A 27,294-nucleotide genomic window follows, 5' to 3' on the forward strand; every position below is an offset into this window, starting at 1 on the left:
TATACAAAGGAAAACTGAAGGAACAAAACAGCAGCAGAATCACAGAACCCAAGAATGGACTAACAGTTACCAAAGGGAAAGGGACTAGGGAGGATGGGTGGGAAGGGAGGGATAAGGGCGGGGAAAAAGAAAGGGGGCATTACGATTAGCATGTAAAGTGTGGGGGCGGGGCACGGGGAGGGCTGTGCAACACAGAGAAGACGAGTAGTGATTTTACAGCATCTTATTACGCTGATGGACAGTGACTGTGGAGGGGTATGTCGGGGGGACTTGGTAAAGGGGGGAGCCTAATAAACATAATGTTCTTCATGTAATTGTAGATTGATACCAAAATAAAAAAAATAAAAAAATTTAAAAAGATATAAAAGGTCTTTGAGGATTTAGAGATTGCTCCTAAGAACCACAGCAGTGGGCTGTCGATTTTTTTTCCTATAGAAATTTTATTCTTCAAAAGAAATATGACTAATAAGCCTTAACGTGTAATAGATCACAGCAAAGGTGTTCTAACTGAAACGAGAAAGAGGGTCATAAGGGAAAACCCCAAATTTCCCCATTCTGTGCCCCTCCCCTCTCTGCTGTCCCCGTCATTCCTGAAGACCCCCTCACCTGGGATCCTGCAGATTACAATTGGCAAACCACTGATCTAGAGGAACTAATGCTTTGGGTGTTCCTCCAAGAATTCTATTCTACCTTTTATGTCTGTGATGTCCAGTTAATAATTTATGACCTAACTTTCCAATGAGATCACAGGAGAATAGGATCCAGAATATTACAGGACCACATGCCTTTTCCCACAGGTTTTCCTGGCTTGTCAGGGAACTTTAATCAGTACTTCTGTTTGTCTCATCATCAGCCACTCTATATTGGATAGACCAGAACTTCTAAGGCAGGGTGAGCTGACTCTCTTTATGAGATACAAAAGCCTTAGCCACACTGCTAGCAGGTTGGCCTGGTAGAAACACCCACTCCAGGGAGTAGCATGGTACCTCCTCCAAGCAGCCTGGCTGATCTGAGGACATACCTTGGCAATAGTCATGGCCCTGATTTTCTCGATGTCTATCATGCAGTAGTGCCAGGACACCAGGCTCTTCATGTTGATGTAGAGCTGGTTCCACAGAGCCAAGATGGCTTCATAGTATTGCTCGATCCTAGGAGGCACAAAGGGAACACACTCTAGAGCCCAGCTTTCAAACTGCATCCCAAATGGATTTGGACCAATTTATTCCCTAAAAGTATGTTCTCAATAACCTACATTAGTACAGATAATTCAAGTCACATATACAGTACAGCTTTTCATTATTGTGTTGTTTGTTAGTGGCTTTTTAATGGACACCAGGCAGGATGGCGGGGAGAAATTGGTTTTGGACCACTGCTGGCTGCTAGAGCTTGGAAATGAGCACATTATCTCCCCTTCCTGCTCTGTGTGTGGTTGAAGAGTTCCATAATAAAAGGTTTAAGAGAGTCTGCCATACACAATCTCTATAAGGAATGCTCCACCTATTGATCAGTCAATATTGATATTAAAGGCACTTTATTATTTGTGGCTCTAGGCAAAATTGCTGACTATCTAAGGGAAGAACTTCAAAACAATGCCTTTAAGGTATGCAACAAGAATTACTTCTTCCAGCTCTGCTACACAGTCAGACATTATTTTTATCCTCTAAATAATATCTATAGCATCTTCAACTTAAAATTTCAAGACAATGCAAGGGGACCTTTATGAGGTTCCAATTTTGGGTTGGGGGGCTATAGTCAGGAATGGTGTGTCTAAGTTTCTAGTATAAGCATTTGCCCTACTGCTCCCCAGTAGCTTCAGGTCTTGGCTTTTAAGAATTTCAACAACTCACTTGCAAGACAGGTCCACGGCCAGTGGATTTGGTGGAGGAATAATCAGACCCACAGAAGGCACAAGCATGTCCACACCTCCTGGGCCTGTCACGTACCACTTGCTGCGCTCATTATTGTCCTTCAGGATACACTCATCCCCCTTATGCACAATTTTCTGCAAGGAAAGCAGCCCATGTTTCAGCTTTATTCATGGTACACATTTTTACCTTCTTTCTCAAAGATAGAAACAGAGATGAAAACGTACAAACTCTTTGAGCTTTTATCTTATTACTTTTTATCCTCAAATGAAAATGATTTTCACGCAACCCAATAATACTGATGCTTTAAACTTGGGAGCCTAAAAGGTGTGCCTAAAAGAAGTGAATTAAGTTAAAGTAACTTTCCAAAGAGAGCCTGGGGAATCCACCAGCAAAGTGAGAACTCCTTTTGTAAAGCAAAAACTCACTATAGCTTTTCTATTTTTGTGTGTTCATGTTTTACGTATTAGATTTTAGTAGGTCCAGTCACTTGTCTCAGTTACTTGCTCTTAGAATTCAGAAATTATAAAGTTCTGGTATCAGGTTCTCAGAAAAATAACTCCCTAAATTAACTCCAGCATCTAAATAGCTTATTTTCTAAATTAACTCTATTTGGCTTCTTAAAATGGGTGCTTAAAATATGACAGCTACCTTAAATGGTAAAATGTAATAAGCTTGATATTCATGTATTTCAATCTGTTTCAACTTACTTTTTACTTTTCCTCTACACACAAGTTCTTAAAACATTTCTGCATGATAGAACAAACTTTACTGTTTTAGCATGTTTATCTAACCAACTAATCATATTTTGTATTTCTTACACCCTCCATAATTTTTGTAAGAAAACAGAGTTGTGGGAATTATATAAGTACTTACTAAAAACAAGTCATCTTTCTCTATCAACCCTTGTCTTTACCACAAAACCTGCAAAATTGACCTGCTCCATTCCTGTGTGAAATCTCAACGACATTCACTTTATATGCAGTGTAATAGTCATGTTTCTCATTTCTTTTATGTCATCAATTTAAATTTAAGGGTGATCACAGGTAAGTTTTACATATTAGAAGAGTTAAGCCCTAAAACAGAGTTAGAATAGTTTAGAAACAATTCTTTTGTCTTAATTTTTGAGAACTAGCATATGATTCAGAACAAAGTTGCTGCAGGTGTTCAAGAGCCTGCTGCTTTGTACACCACAGAAAGACATTTATTATGGTGCTCACGGAAACCTAAATTAAGTTCTGCTCTCTTGACTGACAAAAATCTGTATGTAAAGAGAGGGAGAACTTTTGTTTCATTTGGGATCCCTGAGCACACACCTGGTCTTGTTTGTAGTCACAGAGAGCCCTGAGAATAATGGGCTTATTGCTCCTGTAGTCAGGGTTACGTGGCTTCAGCTGCACGATCTTCTTGGACTTGTTTACCAAGTTCTGTACTTGACGCTTGTATTCAAGGATTTTCTCTCGTTCTTTCTGCAATTGCAAATAAAATCATACTTTAACACAGATACTCTGAATTTTAGATAAGATCTGGAAATACACTAATATAGCTACAATTAGATTAAAATTAGGTATCGTGGTAGTTGCATTTACTGTAAAAAGCCACAAATTCATCTCTCTGCAGGGACTACAGAAACCTTTCTTAATAAGCCACTCCAGAAGCCACACAGCCATGAATTAAGTGGGTAGGAACTATGCTGAAGGGACTATGCTGAGAAAATTTACAGTATACTTTTCCAAAGAAATTTTCATGTTAACTAATCGGCATTCTCTCCATTTTTGTTTTGAGCAATAGTAATTACTGAAGCAAAATTAATTTTCAATAGTAGCTAAGCATGTAAAAACAATTATTTTGAGAAAAGCCACTGAAAGGTGAAGGAAATGCTTGCTTGAGCATGCCTTGTTCTGTACAATGATATAGACTGGCAGTCTGAACTACATCAGATGGGTACACGTCATCTTTCCCTGGGTAAGGCCGCTGAGAGCCTGGATCTGAGAGGATACCTCCAGCTCCTTGATCTGTTCCAGCAGGCGCTGTAGGGGCATGTTCTTGTCACAGGAGTACTTCTTCCTGATGGAGTCTTGCAGGCCCTTCAGGTAGACTTCAGTAGATTGGGCCTCTTCAAAAAACTATTAAGAATGAGAATGATTCCATGTCAAGGAAAAGGAATTCAATAAGCAGTATCATCTAGTATTCCTAGTTCAAGGGCTATCTTCCCTAAGAGTCTATCTGATAGGTGACTAGAGGAAAAGATTAGAACAGAAAGTATATTAACTTATGTGAGAGCAAGAAACTGAGTGATTAGTAACCAGGTTACCAATCCATACCCTTCTAAATTAAAAACCGATAAACATTATTTATGCAATATTTTGAAGATGGTTTTCAGTGTTTTCTTAAAACACATTCAAAAGGTAAGGTATCAAGACATACAAGACAGTTAAATTATTACTAAGTATAAAAACCTGGAAGTAGGCAGCATTTTCTTTGAGATGAACATCAATGCATTTGGTGATCTGAAGAATCCAACTCCACTGTGTCTGAAGAGTATCCATATATGCCTGAAACAAGAAAACATCAGCTGTCCCACCGCCACTGAGCCGTCAAGAGGCATCCATTCTTCAGTAGATATGTGAGCCTAAATGAAAGCTATGAAACATTTTTTATCTAAGTCCAAATCAGACAAACTTTTAAAAAACTGAAACCAGCATTTCCTAATAGAGAAGTCTTGGTATGGTAAAATTAAATCTCAAAACCAGTTTTAACAAGTAGATACCATTAGGTCTATTAGTCAAAATAGTCACCCAAATGGTACAGCTCCTGACCAATCAGAACAGAGTAGGGGATAGTCCTGGAGCAGGATCTCTGCTGCACCATACCCTGTTTCTGTACAGCCGTTAGATCATGGGGAGGCCAAAGGCACCCATGTGGAGAGCTTGAGGCGCTTAAGACAATGACTTTTACCAACTGATATGGATATATTTTTAATTTTTTAACAACCAGTATGACCACACCAGTGCTACCAGCTAATGTCAGCCTTCAGCACAGCCCACAGGTGGCAGTCTAGGGCAGAGGTCAGCAAACTATAGCCTCAGGGTCACATCCAGCCCACCACCTGCATTTACAAATAAAGTTTCACTGGAACACAATCATACGTTCATTTATATATTGCTGTGGTTGCTTTCATATTAGAATGGCAAAGTTAAATAATTTCAAGAGAGACCAAATGGCCTGCAAGTCTAAAATATTTATTATTTGGTCCTTTCCAGAAAAAGCTTGTCAACCCTTGGTCTAGAGTGTTGATCCTAAAATCCAAAATAAATTTGTCATTGATTTAGGATGGATACAAACATTTCATTTGTATAGCCTTACTTAATGGAAAGTTTCCCTAATAAAAATGTAAATCTTATGAAGGCTACCTCAATTTTGTCTGAAGCTGGATGCTGATTGAGGACAAGTTGGTCACTTTCTTGTTTAAGCTTATTGAGCTCTTTTTCCTTAACCTCCAGTTGACTCATGCGTATCTGTGAATGAAAGAGAAATGAATCCTTTAGAGCAAGTCACCATTAGCCTTCCATTACTTCTGCAGTATTTAAAGGAAATTAAACCCACAACTGCAATTTGGAAATGAACAATGCCAAAGAACCATGTTATGGTTTTCTCAAGAATCATAGTATTTTTAAAATCAAAACAACAATGAGCTATTACTTCACACAGCCACTATCTAAAAGACAAGAAATAACAAGTGTTGGTGAGGATGTGGAGAAAAGGGGACCCTCCTACACTGCTGGTGCAAATGTCAATTGGTGCAGCCACTGTGGAAAGCAGCATGGAGGTTCCTCAAAAAAACAAAAATAGAACTACCATACAACGCAGTAATTCCACTTCTAGGAATTTACCTGGAGAAAACAAAATCCTTGATTCAAAAAGATACATGCACCCCTATGTTTATCACATCATTATTTACAATAGCCAATGTATGGACGCAACCAAAGTGTCCATCAATAGATGAATGGACAAAGCAGAGGCGGCACATATATATACACGATGTAATATTATTCAGCCATAAAAAAAGAAATATTGCCATTTGCAACAACATGAATAAGACAGCAGTAGACTCATAGTCACTAAGAAGGGACTGGTGGTTACCATTGGGAAGAGGCTAGGGTGGGTGGGGAGGGTGAGGATGATATAACGGCACAAAAATACTCAATCATAAGTTTGTCATGGGGATAGAAGCACAGCGTGGAGAATATAGACAATGATTCTATAACATCTTCCTATGTTGACAGGTAGTAACTGCACTAGTCGGGGTGAAGATTTAATAATATGGGTAACTGTTGAACCACTGTGTTGTACACTTGAAGCCAGTATAAGATTGTGTATCAACCATACTTCAATTTTTTAAAAAAGATGCAGCAAGTGAACAGAAAAAAAAATCACAGCGGTTTTAAGACCAGAAAGGATGTCTGAGATTGTCCAGCATGTGGCTGAGGCCATACTGGTGACATGTCTTGTACAAATTCACAGAGTGACAACTAATGCTGAGATTTCCTAATTCTAGGTCTTCATCCACCATACTATTGTGCTACACACACACTGATATTGGAATGAACTAATTCTTACCCTGCCTGCTGTCTTCTGGGGTGTTAAACAACATATTGCCCCTTCTTATGCCACGGAAAAGCTTTCAGAAAAGAATGGTTTTCCATGACCATTTCCACCAAGGCTGAGTTATAAGTGGCTGGTTAAATTCTGACAAGGCCGTTCGCCGGCACAGGAATCCTCCATCACCCGCACAGGAATCCTCCAAGGCAGCGGCATGAGCCAAGCATCTACCCCTCCCGGGATGGGCTTACCGAGAAGGCCTCCTGTTTCTGAGCGATGTTGGTGTTCCTGTCGCTCCAGTCATAGAGCAGCTCCTCCTCCTCGCAGTCATTGATCCACATGATCTCGCGGGATGTGGCCTGGATGATGTTCTGCAGCTGTCGCAGGTGATCCATTCTCTCGAAGGACGCTTTCTGCACAGCAAGTTCAGAAGCAGCATTAGGAAACAGTTGCAGATTAACACGCTCTCCGCACACTCATAGATAACCCATGGGGTCCCTTTCACCAAAAAAAAAAAATCCCAAGAATCGGTAAAACGTTAACCTCTCTCTTGCATTCACTGACCATCTGGGATGTGAAAAAGACCCATCCAAACTTAAAATAAACAAGTGAGCAAGCTTAGATTCAATGAAACAGCCTAATCCACAAGGGTCTTGATTCAGGTATTGATCTTTGGGTTCAATAATTAGTTTTAGACTATAAAAGGGGAAACAGATTCTTAAAAAGATAAATCAAGTTTTTCTGCCTTCTCCTACCCTCTAAAGATTGAAGGTGTCATCGGTCACACCCCAGACCTAATGGGAAATCTACTGTGTCAGTACTAGCCATGTTATTTAGAGTATCACCGCCAACAAGGAAATACTGAGAGTGAAGCTAGGGTGGCACAAATAGGCAGGAACATGGAAATGTCTCTTCTTCCTACGAGTCAAGTAACTGATTCAAAGTATGTCATAAAATGATGATGATGGTCTGGTAAACTCTAAGGAAAACAAGTCAAGTCTTGCTTTTGCTTATACTTCATAAAAAGGCTATAATTCACAAGTGGAAAAGCTTTATTGCTTTATAAGCATTCAACAAGTGTGATTTATGTGGTAAGTTTTAAAAGGAAAACCACCAGGTATGCCTTCAGAAAAAATCTTGAAACACATGCATTTTAGAAGTGTATTTCACTTCTGAAAGAAACACAGCAATAGGAACGAAACAAGTCCCTAAGCAGACATCCAGGGACATCTGGGGCCACAAGATGTAACACCTAGCAGGTGCCTCTCACCCCAGGTGGTGTTCCCCATTTATGGACGTGAACTGAACACAGAGGCTTAAGAAATAAGCTGACTTACCAGCAGGTTTTCATATTCCTCCTCCAACTGGTAGATGGCAGATTTCTCACGCTAGAAGACAAACAGCAGGTAATTACTTAATTCCCCTTGTGGGTCTATATAGGAGCAGTCCTTCTAACCTCCTTTATTGTCAGATACTGACTTAGATCCCTTGGTAGATATGAAGCATTTGCTCTATGAAACCTTCTCCCCACAGGGAGCTTCTCCCAGTTCCCTTGAAGGCAAACCCCCACTGGCCTGGTGGTGCTGTCCCCAAAAGTAAAGGGCTGATTGCTGTGACTTAAAGACTGATTTGATACTTAAAAAAAAAAAAAAAGGTTGCAAATACAACTTATGACTCCCTAAATCTTAGAAAAAAAGAGGGAGAAATGTGGTCAGATACTCATACGGACAAAACTAAGGCAAAAAAAACCCACAGAAGTGAGGATAAGTATTTCTGGTCTAAGTAAAAACATTATTTAAAAGTGTAGGGAAGTGGGAAGGTTTCAGGGAACCAAGCACTTAAAATCAAGTGACTATTTTATGCTGTAATTCTCAACCCAGCTTCAAGTCAGTCTTTTCAGCAAAGTGTCAGGATAAGGTATGATTCCCTTTATTAGAAATACATTTTAATTACTACATAGGGAAGGATTCAGCAAGGACACAAAGCTATATGATTGTCACATTTTTCTACTTGAAGAGATGCTCTGCTTTCTACAGAAATGAACTAGCCTTCTCCAAAATATATTCATTTGCAAACTGTACCCAAACGTGTGTGTCTGCCCTTAGCCTTTCCCCTCCTCCTCAAATGTTAACATTGTCTCTAATAAGTCTGTCTGATTCCACTTCCCCACTTATGACATGGGATTTTAAAAATTTTCCAATCTGTTGGGAAAGAAATCATAGACTAAAGTTTCAGACAAAATGGCCTGGGATCCAGTAATTACACAGTCCTTCAGCATGCTTTCTGAAGACTTTACAACACAACATGTCAAGTACCAGGTCGGCTTTAATTTTGTCCAGCTGCCAGCGATAGTCCCCGATGGCATTGTGGATGACTCGATGGCTGTTGATGTGCTGTTCCACTGAGGCCAGGTCCACACCCCAGGCCACCAGGTCCATCTCCGCCTACCGAGGGAAAGAGAGAGCATGCCCTTCATTTCCCATCCTTTGCATCTGACTCACGTTACTACAGCATCAGGGCTCAGGGGACCAATGGATACACATGGCTTCCATTCACATAAAACCGAAGATGTAAACATTTGGCATTTTTGAAGCCAAAAAAAGTTGTAGAAAGGCTTGCAATTCCCAAATAGCTAATGGGGGTTGCCAAATAACTTCCATCAAATCGTTTGACCCCAGTTCAAGATGGGCTAAGGAGAGATGATTCAGAGATGAGGCCCTTGAAAGCTAGATCATGACCTCTGAAGAAAAAAATCTACCTGTGCACATGCAAGTGGCATGTGTGTGTAAACAGTATATGTGCATCTTGACATCTGAGATGTTATAAAATATTGACAGAAGTTTCTATATTCAGTCATTTTTAAATGTGCATCAAAAAATAGTCCATTAAGTTCAATCATGTACTACTTCCCAGTCTATACAGCTGACCTAAAAGTACTTTTCATTGTTTATATCTTTAAATTGTTTTGGTTGATGGAATGATTGTCCCTTTAAATAGAGCATTTACCATTACCTTTCAGGATGCAAAACTTCCTATGACCCATTCCAAAGAGAAGTTACTATAGATACTCAATACCTTAATTTCAATGAATGCTGGCGCTATTAAGATGGTGGATTTATGTTAGCTTCTTAAAAATTAAATTTGACTTACTTTCTAATTTGAGTCTCCACTACTTCAAATTTAAGAATGCCACACAGTTAAGAATCTAACATATTATTCCACAAGTCTCATACTGCGCCAAGTCTATTATCTTGTCTTTCTTTTGCATGAACTCATGTAAATTTCCAAATCACCTGTCACCTCTTAGACATGCCAAGGGCAAACATTCCAGTCTGGCACTGCAGCAAGAACATAACACACATTGTTTAAGCCACATCCATGTTCTAATAGACTTGGCAAGCCTTCAAGGGGAGCCATTTCAGAGTCAGATGACTGAAAGTTACCCAGGACTTTGACCTTCCTCTCCCTGGGCTCATTTCAGCTTTAAAACAGAAACAAGTGAGTGCACTGCAAAGTTAATGAGATGACCAGTCTCCTGCTCACACCCCTCATTACCAGCCAGGTGTACAGTATCTGACGCGTCCATCAGCAGATACACAAATCAGGGAAACAAAACAAAAACCTGGCATGGGCAGTGTGTGACTGCAGAGGACACTACTCCCTTATCAGCTGTGTCTGCAGCTAGGTCTCCTGGGATTGAGAGGAGGAATGCAGGCTATGGGGAGGGGGTGTGGGGATAAGAGGCAAAGCGCCTGAGACAACCAGCAGTTAAGTGATAAAACTGCACTGAGTTTGTTTTAAAGTATGGGGCCAACTAATCTGAAAAGCAGTGCTCATCAACTGCATCTATTAGAAAATGGTCTGCCCACCCACTGCCCAGGACAGAAAGTGGAGTCCACATGATAATGCCATTTTCTGACATTTAAAACTGTTGACTCTTTGCTACAAAGGCTTCTTATAAAGCTACACCCAACATGAATATAGAAAATAACAAATTATGAGCTGCCGTTTTGTATAATTGTCATAGTGACTAAGAAGAAATTAGGGGATTTGATGTTTCTAAGTAATTTGGTTCAAAGATTGTGTGGCTAAAATGAGAGTTCCTGTGGCCAGGATTCTCACCTGGCCCTGCTTGACTAGCTCACTGCACACCTGTGGGCAATACATGGCTATTAACTCTATATAAAGAGCTCCGCCCAGTGCTCTGCACGCAACATGGTGGCAGGGCTGCAAGGCTGCAGGAGAGCAGAGCAGAGGCTGGGGTGGTGGCAGTGCCGAGGACAGAGGCCCAGAGGACGGCTGTGCAGGATGGCTGTGCGGACAGAGGGGCCCAGAGGCAGAGACTGGCTTGCTGCATACAGACTCGCTCTGAGTGAATGGGATTCTAGTGACCTGCCACCTGGAAATAAAGTTGGGTATAAACCCTTTCACCCCAAAGAGCACTCTGCTGTCAATTTCTTTGGTCACACTGAATCCATAGCGAACTTGCCCGGGGGGCTGAAACCCATTAGTGAGACAAGTCGTTTCATCTAACATCACGGATTCTCACGATGTGGATCAAGCCCCATCAGCTCTGCCAAGGCTTCTCTTGACAACCCCCTTCCATGGTGAGCTGGGGGCCACCCCTTTCCCCAGTATCTGAGCAGGATTTTATTACAGCTCAAATATGGCAGTTAACCCCGAGCTGGTGTGGGTAGAAATTCAGCATTGGGGTGTATCTTGTTTTCTTCAATAAATACTCATTTTCAGGGCTATGTGAACATAATGTTTGGGCTTGAATTTTCTGGCATGGTCCCGATACATATAAAATGCTCAGGAAATGTGTGGTCAAAGATGAGAGGGAATTTGAAAACAGCAAATAGGTTTGTATTTAGGTTTCTGGTATTATAACTGACTTTTTAATAAGCCCCACCTTTTGCAATACAGTCTTTGTAACAAGTGGGAGAAAGGTTAACTGAATGAATGACTGTCTAGTCCCATAAGCCATCACCCCATACAAACATTTTTAAGTGGTTGAGAAACTTCAGAACCACTGCTCAATTGGTCCAACAAGTAATAAAACTAGTATTTCTTATAACCACAACCACATTGTGTAACAAATGACCTCTGCATGATGCATCACTCTAACATATCCACCTCAAGAGCAGGACAATTCATTAGTATCAGGCTGTCATCGTAAATTGCCATCTACATGATTATGTCATAGTTCTACTGCCACCTGCTCATTACAGCACATGATTACTCCAAAGCAACAAAACAATAATTAGCAGTGTGAACTATGTGGTAGAAACTCCAGTTCCAGGGAAAGGCTCAGTACCAACTTCTGTGGCCATTATTTTACTTCACTCCCACATCAGTGATGTCATGATTGCACAAGACAACCGACACTTCAAAAATACAAGGTAAGCAACTAATGATCCCAAACCAGAATATCCGGTTTTACTGTGTCCCCAGTCTTCCAATTTGTTAACATTTTGAAGTCCAGACCACTGTTTGTGGCCAGGCCACCGGGGCTGACCCTGCCGCGTTCTGTACACCTGGTCTACCCGCGCTTGGGCGTGAGAGCGCCAACCCCACCCCCCGGGAGCTGCTTACCCTCTGCTGCCTCATCCACCCCAGACACTCGCTGGTGAGGCACTTGGTGAATTCATCCCACCCGGAGCTACTCTGGCAGGTGTAACCCCCGCCGCCCTTGGAGCTGGGCCTCCGGACTCGAGGGACGCTGATGGCTTTATAAAGGGCTCGCATTTGCTCCTGGAGCTGCAGCAGTCTGAAAGGAAAAGAAGAACAATTACACCAATGCAGGAAAACAGCCTATGCAAACACATTCTGGGCAAATGTCCCCTTTTCTGAGTCTCCTTTGCGTAGTATAGGGGTCACAAATGTTTTATTTGAAGCATGTTCTCCTTTACCATGTGACTCAAAGCCTGAAGTGTCACCGAGAGCAAAACTGGCGCTGCCTGACCTTTCTCCTGAATTTCATCCGGGGACCTGTCTGTGCTACTATCCTGGGCAAAATGAGACTGCACGTCCCTGTGTTCAATTGCATTGCTAACTCTTAAAGTCTCATTTTTGTATTCATCGAACTAAGCTGACTCGACATTAGACTCTTCAGAGTCACATGCTGTGTGCCAAAGCGTCTGTGGCTCCCAAAGGGAGGCACAGTTGACATCTCATAAGACCCCAACTCCTCCCAGGAAGCACGCTCTTTTCAGCAGGTCTGGTTTATTCTTTTCATGGCAGCTTTGTGATTCCACAAAAGATGGTGGTGGTGCTTTTAGTCAATTTGTATTAGCGATATACAAAGCTGCAAAATACCAGGTAAGGGGGCCTTTCCTTAGGAGTATGTGTGCTTCCTTTGGGGGAAGACCTGGGACACAGGACTGAGTGTAACCACTGCAACATCCTTCTTCAGGAGGCCTGTCCGCATTCAGTACCTTTTCTGATAAGCGTCACAAGGCTGGCCCATCTGCCGCATCTCTCTGATCAAGTTATCAGTAATTTCCATCTGATCGTTGGCCTGGGCAAAACACTCGTCCAGTTCTCTGCTCCGAGCCAGCTGTATTCCATCTCCATATTTCAGTTCCTAAAAGAAAGAATTCACATGAAGGAAACACACAACACTGGAAGTAAATACATCATGTGTGTTGACAGAAGCAAAAGCCTTTGCTATAAACTTAAGAAATATTGTAAGTTTCCATTTTGCATGTAACTGCATATAATTTCCAAATAATTTCTTACTAATTTGAGACAGGGAGGTAAATCTAGGGAGATGCATGAACGAAAATTTGTGGACTCTCTTTTACATTTTCACTAGGTTGTTAAAAACATATTTACAGAATGTTGCTCTTTCCCCTGCTTCAATATGCTAAATGCCTATCATAGTTGCACACAACCCATCTAACGGGAATTTCACTGTAATAAGAACAATGTACCATTAACTGATTAAGGTCTTTTACACACAAACTGAGCTTTTCTTGCATCTTTGGGAACACAACTTTTCAGTTCTTAAAAAGAAAGCCAATTCATTGCATTGAGCCAATCAGTTTCCTGGTTTTGATGATGTAATATAGCTATGTGAGGGGTCACTTTTGGGGGAAGCTGGGTGATGGGTCTAGGAGACTGTTCTGTATTATTTTAGAACGTCTTGTGAGACTATAATTATTTTAAAATAAAAACATTTTGTTTTTTTTTTAAAGACACTTCCTCTATATGTATACAAAAGACTGCTGCTTCAGTGCCATACATAAACCTTCTCTAGAATTTTACAACTGCTGCTTTCATTCAGCTTTAGCCAAATGAACCTTATTTCTCTAGACAGAAATGTTAGCAAACATTCGCATACATTTCCCTCCTAACTTTGTTACATTTCAAAGCATATAAATAAAAATGAACTAAGAACTGGATGTCATGTAAACTTTTAGATCTACATGTAAAATGTATCTATAGCCATGACAAACCGTGTGCAGGCCTGGGATGTGTATGTGTTCAATATTAAGTCACTGGTGCCTCCTACTTTGCTTTATGCAATGGAATCATGGCACTGGGGTGAACATTAAGTTAAGTATATTTCAAACTAGAGACTTGAAACAAGAACTAGAACCAGTCCAGTTTGCTGGGCCCCAAATATTTTTATAAGAACTGAAGTTAAGTTATTTTTTTTAACTGGATGAAATTAACCAGAACTAGAACCCATACAGTATCTAAAATTAAGAAATTAGAACATTAAGATATTCCCCAAACAGAACAGATAAATAAAATTAAAATCCCTCTTTGTATGTAACAGGGGTCCTTTGTGATAAGCCAGATTCCAGATTTAACCCGTACGTTAATGTCAGCAGCAGTGAAACTAGTACTCCATTCCTTTGCTGAAGAGGTACAATAAATCAGGGAGGGGACAGATAAGGTGGCCATGCCCCTACCCTTCTCTAGCATGTTTTTAGCAAACAGGGAGCAAAGTGAATACTACAGTGTTTTAAAATAAAAACTTTACACAAAAAATATCATGAAGCCCCCGATCTTTAAGCATGTTTCAATATGATCCTAAGCTACCTCAGTAACATCAACAAAAATAATGAGGCTTTCATCTCTGTTACCATTTTCCTCAATTTTCAATTGTTTCTTTTTCCTTTTTTTGTTTCTCAAACAGAATTGTTCTCAACAATATGGTAATCTTTCCTGAAAAAAAATTTTTTTAATTGACAATATACATCAAAATCCAATAACATAAACATGTTGGCTTGCATTTCTAGGAAGAGAAAGTTTACAAAATTATGTAAGTGATAACAGGTTGTTGCAATTCCAAAAGGGTGGACTCTGTGTAACAGACGTTTGTTGAAAAAAACGTTGAAAACTGGTCTCCTTGTTAAGCCAACGTTAAGTTGAAACCAATTACATTGAAAAGATACACATCCCTCTCCATCTGTTTTGTAAAAGATCATCTCGAACCAGCACACATACAAAGGAGGGCAGTGAATAAGGATGTACTGGTCGCGGTGGTGAATCTAAGAGCAAAGTGAGAACAAAATCTGGTGTGGATGGTATTTTACAAGGACAAGCAAGCTTACCGGCTGCACAATCAGCTCTGCCCGCATCAAACAATCCGAGCAGTTCTGCAGGAGCTCCTGGATGGTGTTCTGGTTCTGATGCCTAGACATCGTACCAGTTTGACTGATGAGGCAAACACAAAGAAAACAGACATGAATTTTTTTTCAGTTTGAAATAATTTCAAACTCTCAGAGAAGTTGCAAACATAAAACAAAAACACTCCTGTCAACCCTTCACCCAGATTCCCCAGTTGTTAACATTTTCCATGTTTCCTTCTGTAACTCAGGGGCCAGGGGTCGGGGGTAGGAGAAATAAGTTCCCAGCCCGGGGGCAAATTACCTTTGAAGCCAAACTCAGTCAAAGGGAGAAATAAAGTGGGAGAAACCCATTTCTTACTTACAATCATCCACTTCTGCTCACCCGTGTCTGTAGCAACCTGGCTGTAAAAAAGGGACCCCACCACACCTCTCTGGTCCAAATATACCCTTGATCCCCCGACCCCTGTAATCACCTATTGATATGGAGATGGCTACTTCTCTCCACCCCTTGGAAACACCTGTTGATATGGAGATGCACTAAGGCCAGGCGAGAGATTCTGGAAATGCTGCAATTTTACCCACACCTTCTTTACACTCTCTTCCCTCTGTGTGTTTTTATTTTTGTATATATACCTTTTCTGAACCATTTGAGAATAATCATGCTCCTTTATCCCAAAATATCTCAGCATGTATTTCCAAAGAATAAAGACACTCAACTACAGGATCACAGTACAATTATGAAAATCAGAACATTTAAAATTGATAGGATTTTCTAATCTGCAGAATTTTTCAAATTTTACTACTTAGCCTAATAAGGCCTCTGTCACAGCAATTTTTTTTTTCTCTGGGTCGAAAATCCAGTCCACAGTCTTTTTAATTATTAAAACACATTTCTGGCAGCTGATCTATCAACCCCTCCTCCTTCATCTCACAAAGGTGCTTAATGCCAAGCCCCCAACACCCCAATCCCTCAGGGGAAGACCTCAAGGCATTAGACCCACAGCATGAAGTTTCCACTGGTAAGTCCAACTAAGGAGAGTAGGAGGAGACAAGAAAAGCTTGCTCTACAAAAATATTTTCTACAATCACAGTAAAAGACAGTGTGAAGAAAGTGATGGGAAATTTAAATATCCTTAATCCAAAACCAAGCTACTTTTCCTTTCACGATGACTGAGCCAAGAATATTTTTCTCTACAATGGTGATATGTCTAAGAGTACATTTCAGATGAAGCTCTTTTCTGGAAGATGAGGGGCAGAAACCTTAAAACAGCAGTGATCTTTAAGAATAATGTTGTAAATGTCCCTTATTTTAAAGGAAGAGATTACAGGAATTACGTTGCTCCAGATATAAGTAAAAAAGAGGAAAGTATAATAAAAGTCTTAGTTTTTAATTTGCCAAGATACAGTACACTGCAGCACAACCTGCTATAACATAGCTCAAGAGAGATTTAGACATATTAAATTATTGTTTAATGTTTGGGCAAAGGGCTCGTGAATGTGCTATAGGGAGCCTGAGTGCACACCAGGCTTCAGAGACACCCAGTCCTTCAGCCAGGACTGGCCTATGCCTGCAGGTAAGACGGTTTGATGAGCTAGACTTTCTCTTTTGTGTGTGGGGGTGGGTGGGTGTGTCTGTGTATTTTCAAGAAAGAATTTCACTAAGAAGAAAACGTTTGAAAATCACAAGCGGTACTATGCATAAATGGGGTAAAATCACAAGAACGTGGAAAACTTGTCCCATGGCACCTGATTCTGAGTCATTTCAAGTTGGGGAAGCACTGCCTTTCTCTCCCTGCCACCTATTTGCACCTCCCTGCAAGCAAGGATCCCCAACAAGCCAACACCAGCAGCAGGCTTGTGGGCGGAGAAACAAGCTCTCCCTGGGAACCGCTCCCAGGTGATGACTCGGCTCCTCCAGGCAGGCCCAGGCACGGCCCGAACTGCCCACCCATCCAAACCAGGATGCCCCACCCCTCACCCCATGAATACAGCCGTTCTCTTTCTCTCACTCAGAATTAGGCAGGAAATTGGGCACGCTTCCCCTATTACTGAGATATAAACAGGACTACATGAGTCGTCAGAACTTGTGCAGAATTCCAATGGACTTAGACTCATAGGAAAGAAATTCAAGAGACAAAGGAAAAAAATTAAGAAATACAGACACTACCATTAGAACTCCTGGATGGATATGGAATTGGGAAGGGCCTGGGTAATTACATCTGTGTTCTTTAATGAAGGTGGATGAGAATATTTCTGGCACGTTTAAGAATTCTGTTGGGCAATGTGGTTCAGAGGGTGATTCCCACAGAGCATGCCAGTCCCCAGCATATGACTGAAAGGGCAATCAATCCCTTAGCACAAACGGACATCAGAGTTCCTTGAACACTGAGAATGCATGCGACATCACAAACTGAGCTGTAAGACCCAGGCAGAGAGGGGAAGGTGGGGAGGGGAATGTGAGAACTTTACAATACTTGCAAATTTTCTGTAAATCTAAAATGATCCCCAAATAAAAATATCTGGGAAAAAGAGAGATGAGGCAATCAAATGTTGGTTTAAAATACTGATGGACCTTCTACACATTTCTTGTTCCTTTCTACTTATAGAAGACATTCTTACTTCTAGAAAACAGCTGGCATTTCTATAGAGATAAGTCATCTCATCTGCTTCCCCTCACCTACATACATTTGAACTAAAAAAACAGTATGTTATTAATAACACTAAAAAGAATTCTTCATGCTTTATTGAAGGACTTGCACATGGTCACCATACATGCCCCTGATATCCACTAAAATCCTATTGCTTTACTTGGCATTTCAGTAAACAGATTAGCAACTGTATAGGAGAGTGAAATGTACAAAAATCAGATCTCTTTAAGGTCAAAATAATGAAAAGCTAAAGCATTAGAACAGCGTAATGAAGACTCTTTAGTATTGCTATTTGTCTATAGGAAAAGTATGATCTGACCCAAATGTCATCTTACACACAACTTCAGGACCGCATCTGGTTCCTGTCTTCTGTAAGAATCTCACTTCAGTCTGAGGTGGATCAAGAACACCCTTCGGGAACAGACCTAGTAAGAAGGGGAACAAGGTGGCCGCTATTCCGATAGCTCAGTCCATCAAAAAGAGATGCAGGCCCGCTGAGGGTCAGTAACTGGGCAAAGAAACCACCCCACATCTCAGTTTGTTTGTCTTGGCAGAATGAAGAATCCGCACAGAACTGGCTGCGCTTAAATCAAGAAGGAAGCACAGGCAGGATTTTAACCCATCAGATCAGTCCAGCATCCCACACTCAACACTGGGCAGTGTTGGGTGTTCAGCAAGAGAGCCAGGAAAGCTTGTTTCAGGGAGTATGTGCAGCGTTGTTTTCTTTTAAGTTGGGTGTGATTTAAAGCTTGTTAAGTCAAATCATGTTTTTCATTGACCACATAACAATTTTAGAAACTGTTTTTGTATCAGAAATTTTCTAGACCTCAGTTTTCTCATGTCCTGGGCTAGATGACAGCTAAGATTTCTTCAACGCACTCATTCTGTAACTCGGCTTTACGAAACCACCAAACTTATTCCTCCTACTGGAAAATAATACAAAAGTCTATGTTCTGCCTAATGGCAATGATGCTTCTTCCTCAATTCACAAAGTGCACTTTGAGAAAATGCAAAATTCTATCACATATGAAGAAATAAATTTTAAATAACTGTACTAATTTAACAAGCATATAATTATTTTTAAAATCCCTAGTCTCAAAGAAATTCCATACTAATACTTGTAGGCATTAGTGGTGCAGAGATTTTAAACCACTTTAGTAATGGAACTAACAAGCCCAAAGTTCAATTTTTAAATTCCATTTCAGTGGCATGGAGGATGCAAGATATCATGTGAAAGAAAGATGTCATGTGAACAACTCATTTGGACCAATGAATCTAAAAAATAGGTTCTACACTAAATAGCTCTTTGAAAAAATATTTGTCCTTAAAAGTTTTTAACTTTTCTGAAATGTTGTTTTATCTTCAAAGCCATAAATGATTCATACTACAAAGAACCTGTCTGCACAAACATTTCTTAAAATTCATTCTAAAACTTGCTTAAACAAGTAATAGCTCCAACAGTTTACATAAAGATCCCTTAATCAGTGGTTAAAAGCAAAACGCACTCTCGATTTTATCCAAGGAAAGACCACATGAACTTTCGTTCATATTATAGAGCTTTCTATGTTTTATTTTACTACCTTCAAATAACACTTTTCTGAAAAAAATAAGACTCGGAAATTAGCTGTCTTAAGGCATTAGTTTAACATTTATTGCCAAGAATATTAGAGGAAAAAAATGAGACAAATGTTTTAAAGAGAGGCGCACAGCATTACAAGGTAACAATACTTTTCAAAATAGTTACTCTGTTTTATTACCTTGTAATAACCTATACTGCTCTTACACTTGGCCCATGCCACCTAACTGTATTTCTTTTCGTGCACATACTTTCTCTCCCATTGGATTCCTTCTTTTCTTCCTTCCTCTTTCCCTTCTCCTCCCCTCACCTCTATCTCTGTATCTCTCTCTCTTTCTGTCCTAGTTCCTTTCGTTCATTCCATCAACATAGGATCCCGTACATATGCAGGAATTGGTGTCTTGTGTTCTCTTTGTATTCAGGTTCATGGAATGATGGCTTCAGAAAAGTTCAAGAAGCATTGTTGGAAATCAGGATAATTATGTAATATCGATCTTTAATTTAAGTCTATTTGCTTATTAGCTCCTTATAATGTTCCAAGCATTTTCACATACACCATTTTGAGTTTTTTCAAAGTATCTTAAGTAAATGCAAAAAGCCTGAATGATGTTTGAAAAAAAAAAAAACTTTTACTTCCCCATTTATAGACAATATCCTACTTCCAAGACTAACTAAACACACCAAGTATCTGTGGAAATGTCACTTACCCTGGAAGTTAGAGACCAAATGCTGCTGCCTTGTTGAACGTGCCTGATCACACCTCTGCCCTCATTCTGCCCCAGTTATTTACACACCTGTCTAGCTCACTCCTAGAGAGCAAAGTCCCATATCTTAGTCACCTCCACTTCTAACACAGAGTTTTGCATACAGAAGGTACTCAATACCTGTTTTGTTTAGCAAAGTAGAAGAAAAGCAAAAGCAAATGAAAAGACTGATCTGAGGATCTTACCACCATCTCAGCCTGATTTCCAAGCTCAACCAAGTAGCGCATTTAGCTCCCATCCACGAATCCCATCCCAACAGTATGCAAAAATGGGGTTTCTTTCTATAAATCTTATTAAGGGGACCTCCTCTGATCCTTCATTTTATCCTCACCCAGGAGTTTTGGAAGCCTTCTCTCTAAAAAAAAAAAGTTCTGCTCCCTTTTCCATGTCTATTATTTTCACACTGGCTCAGTGGAGGTGGGGGTGATCACATAACATTAACTTCACGAAAGCTTTGAAGTCGGGTCGACTCAGAGGCCACGCCTTACTCAGCCACTTCCGGTTGCACCGCCTGCGACTTAGAACAACTAAACTCACGCTCCCTGGAGTTTCTGCATCTGCAACCTGTAGGAGACGCGCCCACACCCCTGCGGCTGGCAGGGCTTCGAGGAGCCAGTACCGCCGGCGAAGCCCCGCAGAAACTCAATCTCCCTGCAAGATCGCTCTTAACCGGGAAGGCGGCGGCCGCCGCTATGTATGACATGATTCTCGGATTTCATTTTTATTTTTCATTTGTGTTTTTTACACCAATTCATAATTTTGAACTTTGCCCAGCTTATAATATTAAGGATATCCGGCAGCAAACTGAGGGTGGAGAATTAAAAAAAAAAAAGAAATGAGGACGGTGTGGGGGAGGGAAGAAATGGATTAATTAAGTGTAAGCCATTTCAAAGGTTCCTGAAATTACTACCAGACCTGAAAATAACGGTTTGGGACAATTCAAAGGGAATGACACATTGTAACAGCATGAAAGAAGCTTACTGAAGGGATAAGGAAATGCAGAAAAAGCAGGTCTTCCCTTCCTTTATTAAGCAGGGAAGACACAGGAATATTTGGTCCTTATAAATTAAATGCCGAAAGTCCGCATTTCTATTTTGAAGGTCTTACCTACTAGAAAACTTTCAATTGTTCTGAAACCTAAAGAAATCTGGTCATCCATCAAGAGGCTTACTCCTTTTTAATTTTTTTCAGGTGCTAGATGAAGAAAGGGATGTAATCCAAGCAAAAACTTAGACCTATTCGCTGTAGTCTTTTTCTAACATGCAATCGTTTTTTTCATGAACTGTAGATTTCACATTCATGAGGTCTTGGAAGGTCCTGGACCCTTCCAGACCAAAGTGTTGGTGATAAAAAATGTACATTATTGGACTGCACTACCATTTTACAGAATGTTGCTTCAAACCAGAGGCTCATTGAGGCTTAGGGTCTGTGGGGCGGTGGCTTCAACCTGAGAACCGCACCTGACCAATTTCCCAGGTGTGTAAGAGGGAAGAGCAAAGTAGAGGGTGGGGCAGTGCTCCAAGCACCAAGGCCTCCAAACTGAAGCCTCTTTCTAGAACCTCCTTTTCTGGAAAGACTGGTTAGCTGAGAGTTGAGGAGACTCCCTAAACCACAACCCAGCCCTTCTTTACTCCACCCTAAGCAGTCAGCGCCGAGGCATCAGGAGCATCAGCAGTTTTATTCTTTCCCAAGACATTTCAATCACCTGAAAGACAATGAAATTATGCCCATATTTAGAGGAAAAATTAACTACTTTGACAGCTGTCTCGTAGATCTGACCAATAATTAGTTGGCTTATTGCTGCATCATACTGATTTTTACCCCAAGCAGATGGAAACTACAGGAAAGAATACAATGGTTATGAAATAAGTATTTCACAGGAATGCAACAGACTAAAAAGAAGTAAAACTCACATTAGATGGAAGAGTTTACAAGTAGAAAAGGGCCGTTTTTGTTAACTAAAGTTTGACCTTTTCTTGGCCATTGTGGTGTACTGGATTTAAAGGTAGTTCAAACACTAACCAGCTGTGTGACTTAGGCCATGTCATTTAACTACTTTAACCTCAGTTTGCCATCTGAAAAGTGGGAAGTTTATCAGGAGGCTAAAATAACATACATAACATACCTGGCACATCATAGGTGTTTGCCAGGTAATGGTGACTATCATTAACCACTATCTGGTATTTTTATAAAATACGTAACTTACTCAAACTCAATAACCAGGTAAATGTTATCTGCCATATTCAAGCTAAACTGAATCTTACTTTGCAACTGTTTCCCAGAAAAATATTTAAGACCATCCATTCTGGGTGTCACCCAACACTGAGCCTGTTTTGACTCTCGCTTGTCTCTTGCGTCCAGTTCTTAGCTGAGCTGCCTCCTCACCTGGCAGTGTCTACTTTCCCGTCCAGCTGCAACAACCCTCAGTCAGCGTTTCATCGCCTTTCTAGACCAACCCCCTCTGGCAGGCCCTCCCCATTTCATGCTGCCCTGCACACTGCTCCCACGGAAACAGGTCCGGGGGAGGGAACCTTTCATACCTTCTGGGAAAACCTGCAATGGTCCCCGTCTTCCTATCCATGTTCCCCACCATGGAGCATGGAGTCGAAGTTTAACTCAATGCCACTTCTTTTATACAGTCTAGTTACTAGTGCCTTAATTAGCTACGGCTGTGATTCCACCCAGCCTAAGATAAAGAAGCCACAAAAGAGAGGTATGGGCTGGGGGAAGGAGGAAGAATTACAAATGAGATAGAATACTGTCCTAAAAATTGATGTGTTACTCAAAACAGCAGCAGACTCACAGACTCCAAGAAGGGACTAGCAGTTACCAAAGGGAAAGGGGTTGGGCAGGGTGGGTGGGTGGGGAGAGAGACAGGAATTAAGGGGTATTATGATTAGCACACATAATGTAGGGGGGTCACAGGGAAGGCAGTATAGTGCAGAGAAGACAAGTAGTGACTCTATAGCATCTTACTACACTGATGGACAGTGATTGTAATGGGGTGTTGGGGGTGGACTTAATAATAGGGGTGAATGTAGTAAACACAATGTTGCCCATGTGAAACCTTCATAAGATAATACATCAATGATATCTTAATAAAAAATAATAATAAAAATAAAAATATTGATGTGTTATTACTGTAAAGCACAGAGGGAAATGTTTTAAAACCCCCTTTAAAGGAAAAATAAGATTTGAGGAAAAATAAGATTTTAAAGGAAAAATAAGATTAGTTTATTTATGGGAGGGCTAAGTACAAATCCTGGTTACTTCAAAACTAACCAATCTAATTCAGCCAAAAAAAAAAAGTGGAAGATTTTTAAATACATGAGTTTAAATTCAAACAGTGGTGTTCATAGTGGTTTTTGTGCTTTAAAAACAAAACAACCTTTACTTAGAAAAGCTTTTGGTCAGAAAAGTACTTATTAAGTTCTTAATCATCATTCATTTAGGAACGGGCAGCTCAGAGATGGCATCCTACTTCTAGATAGCAAGTGTCACGAAAATCCCTGTGCACAAAAACCCCAGGAAAACAGGTATGGGTGCATGCCCTGTCCCTTTTTAGTCAGTGGCCATTATTTTAAAATACAGAACTCAGTATCTGTCAACTATTTTGTGCTAAGCACCATTTCAGGCCAGAAGCTGCTGGGGACATGCCCGCAGAAACTCCACTACCTGGATCAGGAAAAAATGGCCACATGCTGACTCTAGTCTCCATCGCGGCCTGCCACCCAGCTGCTCTACCAGATCAACATCAATGCACAGAAAAAAACAAGCCTTCCTCTAAGTTAAGTAATTTCTCACTTGAGTCTGTTTCCCTTCCCAGAGAGATGTAAAACTTGACAGGTTTATAAACAGCTTTTAAGTTGGGGGAAAAAAAAAAGCAGAAAAAATGAAGCCCTATTATGAGCAAACATGGCGCCTCCCCAAAATGTAATGTCCCTTATAAACCATGTATCTTTATCCAGTTCATTAACCAATATACTAATGAGTTACAAATTCACTTCTACAAGAAGCCAGGGGAGTAAAATACTCCATTAACACTAATGTTTATTGTCAATTTAAAAGATAGGCACTTTAGGATAACAGAGACATATTTTTAAAATCATAGTATAATAAAACCCTTGGCTCTTAAGATGCCAAAAAGAAATGCTGCTCAAGAATCCTTCCAAATTCTGATTTGCATTTAATGTATGGTTTTCCTAAATCTACTTCCCAACTACTGGAAGACTGGCAGGTAAAAGTGAAGTTTCAGATTTAAATGGTCGGCCAAGTTTTCAGATAAACTTAGAAACCCAAGTGAAAACTGGCAAATTTTTCTCTCCTTTTTTTCCTATTGCTTGGCACATCTTTACTGGAAATCCCCAGATGCATTTTGTTCAGAAAACAAGAGTTCCAAGATTAATACAATTCTTTGCTAACTCAAAAAGAGAAAATAAATGATAAAGATGCTCCGGGGAGAAAAAAGATTAATTAATCTTAGCAGAAAACATGTCGCAACTAGAGTAGTCTCTGCCTTCAAAACTGCTGGCAAAACCAAAAAAAAAAGCCCTGGGGTGTATTCCTGTTGCTCCTCCCCAGCCTAAGGCCACAAGGCAGGGTAAATACTATTCTGGAACTCGGGCCTATTTCCCAAAAGCCCTAGTTAGGAAGGGCCTGCTGGGGCGAGGCAGCTGCGGGCCGAGGGCGCAAAGTTCTCACGACTCGAGTGGGTGTCCCGAGTCCAGCTCCGGGGACTGCGTAAATACAGGCTCATTACCTTACCCTATCCACCCAATCGGTTCCCTTGTTGGGTTTCCGCGGGGATTCTGAGCAGCAGACCCTACCCTCTTCCCAGGGGGCTTCCCTAGGTATCTCGATCCCCCGAGCCCCCAGGCTCTCGGGCAGGCTCGGGTGGGAAGCTGCGCCCTTCCCTCCGCACCCCCTGCCCACACTCGCCTGCTCCAGGAGCAGACCCTGCGCCCGCGCTCTGCGACCAGGACACTGAGGTCATTCACCGGGTGCTTTTAAAAAGGGTGAAACAAAGGGCGCGGCGGACCGAGGGGGGACAGACGTGTCCCCGCGGAACTAGACAGGGGGCCAGACGGCCGCCCCTGCCGGGAAGGCCCCTTTAGGAAGCAGGGAGGCGGCGGCAGGGCCTTCTCAGGACGGGACCCTGCCCCGCCGACGCACAGCCTCCACCCAAAAGCCCGTGATGGCCGAGCAGCCCAGCGCCGCCGCAGGGGTGGTCTCGGCGGGACCAGGAACTTGGGATGAGCTACTAGAGGCCACAGGGCGCCGAGTCCGAGCCCGGCGCCCGCTCCTTTACTGTCTTACTTTTGGTTACAGCTAGAGAGGCTGGGTTTGGCCGCCGCGGCCCCGCCTGCCTGACCTCTCACCTGCCGGCCCAGACAAAGGGGATGCCAACCCGGCCCGGCCGCGCGGCAGGCAGTCCTGGAGGCAGCCGAGACCCCGCGGCCCGGCCCGCCGTCGCGCCCGGCCCAGACCCCTCCCCGGCTGCCTCGCGCCCGGACGGCGCGGAGGGAGAAACGTGGGGCCGAGTCCCCGCCGGCACACCCACCCACCCGGCTGCGGGCCGCGCCCTGGGCGTCCGGACACCTGGGTCCTGCCCCAGCGCGAACAGGAAATGCTTGCTGGACGTCGGGCAACTTTTCCTGTTCGGGACGCGGGTTTCCTCGCGGGTCGGAGGAGGCCGGGTCCCCGCCTTCCCCAGGGCTGGGACCCTGCTGGGAGGGCGGAGAGCCCCTGCCCGCCGCGCGCCCGCCCGCTACCCACCAGTAGCCGTCCGAGTTCTGGTCGGCGACGGTGCAGCGCCGGGAGTAGTACATCCTGCTGGTGGTGGTGCCGCCGCCGCCGCCGCCGCCGCCGCTGCCCCAGGTCACCTCGTAGCGCAGGTCCGGGCCGGACTCGGCGCGCGTCAGGCGGCCCAGCGTGTTGATCCGCTGGTGGGAGCCTCCGTTGCAGCTCATGTCGGCGGGCACTCGGAGAGCCGCTCAACGCCGCGGCATAAGCGAGGGCGGGCCGGCGCGGAGACGGTGGAGGGTTCAGAGGAAGGGCCCAAACCGGGGAACGGGGCCGGGCGGGTGGGTGCCAAGTGTCTCCACCAGGGCCGTCCGAGCCGCGGCGGGCGGGCGGGCGGGCGCGGAGGTGGGCCCCGGGGATGACGACCGGCCGGGGCAGGAGCGCGAGGAGGAGCTGTGGCTCGGAGGGCGGCGAGGGCGCAGAGGAGCCGGGTCGCGGCGGGGAGGTGGTGTTGGTCGCTGGGGGCGCGAGTCTCCTCCCCGCTGGCACCCGGCGCCGAAGCCACACCTGGCGACTTCTTCCCAGGGCGGGGTGCGGCCGCCGCGCCTCCCCCGCCCCACGCGGTGTCACCGACGCGCTCGGGCCGCCCCCACGCCCCACCTGCGCCCGCCGGCCCGCCGCTCCGCCCTGCGCCGCCGCGGCCCGAGTAGCACAGGAGGGACGGGGTCCGTGAGACCCGGGGCGCGGGGGCCGGGCCGCTGCGCACGGCGCGGCGGCTGCAGTGACCGGGAAGCGTGGCCCCTGCTTTTGAGGATTTCCTCGGTCCTCCGGGCGGAAATCAGCTGAAAAATAAGGGCCAGTCGATTGGATAATTACTTAACTAAACGTTTACTTTTGCTTGTCCCTGGAAACGGTGCCAGCCACGCTTTGAATAGAAACATAATTGAGAAGAGACTGCATGGGTGATGAAGTTTTGCTTGGGGAGCTTTTTTGAATTTTACTCCAGTAATCCAGAAAATTTTCTCAGCAGTCCCACTTCCAAAATGTTACAACGATTTTTACACAGAAACACCACTTTCTGGAGAAGTCTTCATAGTAAATAATATCTTTGGCATGGAGAAAGCCGAAAACAACTGTTTTTCCATGGGGTGACATAAAAATTTTAATTTCGGTTCCTTTTATTTTGCCTGTTGATGATCATTTTAAACGAGAAATGGCAGAGACTTCCAGCCTCAGACCCAGTTTCCAAATTTTGTAAAAGAACGTTAGAAGCGCTTGTCTCGCTCCCCTGAGGGCCTTCTTCCTAGACCCGGCCTTTTCAAAACCCAGCTTTTCCCACAAGTCAGTGGCAGAGGCCTTCCTGGTACTTCAGTCTAGGAGCGGCAAATAACCCTGGGCAGACACTATGCAGTTGGTACCGATGAGTAACTCTGAGCCAGAACATTCCAGCGACTTGCTCCCCAGCCCCTCCCAGTTAGTGGCTGAGTGTGAACTGCACCGTAGTGCCTGTCG

The 27,294-nt window shown here is 42.9% G+C and overlaps 1 protein-coding gene across 2 annotated transcripts in view; it reads right to left on the reverse strand.

Moving 5' to 3' along the window:
* The window catches only part of DSP (desmoplakin), a 41,333-nt gene extending 14,915 nt beyond the window's left edge, over nt 1–26,418 (reverse strand). The window contains exons 1-13 of one of the 2 annotated variants that reach the window (XM_036924869.2): nt 25,816–26,418; nt 15,035–15,137; nt 12,905–13,053; nt 12,063–12,237; nt 8,783–8,911; nt 7,805–7,855; nt 6,719–6,880; nt 5,279–5,383; nt 4,325–4,420; nt 3,866–3,991; nt 3,182–3,334; nt 1,848–2,002; nt 1,022–1,148 (exon numbers count right to left, since the gene is read on the reverse strand). In XM_036924869.2, the coding sequence (XP_036780764.2) occupies nt 1,022–1,148; nt 1,848–2,002; nt 3,182–3,334; nt 3,866–3,991; nt 4,325–4,420; nt 5,279–5,383; nt 6,719–6,880; nt 7,805–7,855; nt 8,783–8,911; nt 12,063–12,237; nt 12,905–13,053; nt 15,035–15,137; nt 25,816–26,009 (1,725 nt within the window). In that variant the 5' untranslated portion in view covers nt 26,010–26,418. The remainder of the gene's footprint in view (nt 1–1,021; nt 1,149–1,847; nt 2,003–3,181; nt 3,335–3,865; nt 3,992–4,324; nt 4,421–5,278; nt 5,384–6,718; nt 6,881–7,804; nt 7,856–8,782; nt 8,912–12,062; nt 12,238–12,904; nt 13,054–15,034; nt 15,138–25,815) is intronic. The other variant, XM_036924870.2, reaches the window with a different exon arrangement.
* Between the last annotated feature and the right edge of the window lie 876 nt (nt 26,419–27,294).

Source organism: Manis pentadactyla, chromosome 16 (assembly GCF_030020395.1).
Source record: "Manis pentadactyla isolate mManPen7 chromosome 16, mManPen7.hap1, whole genome shotgun sequence".
Classification (NCBI taxonomy): domain Eukaryota; kingdom Metazoa; phylum Chordata; class Mammalia; order Pholidota; family Manidae; genus Manis; species Manis pentadactyla.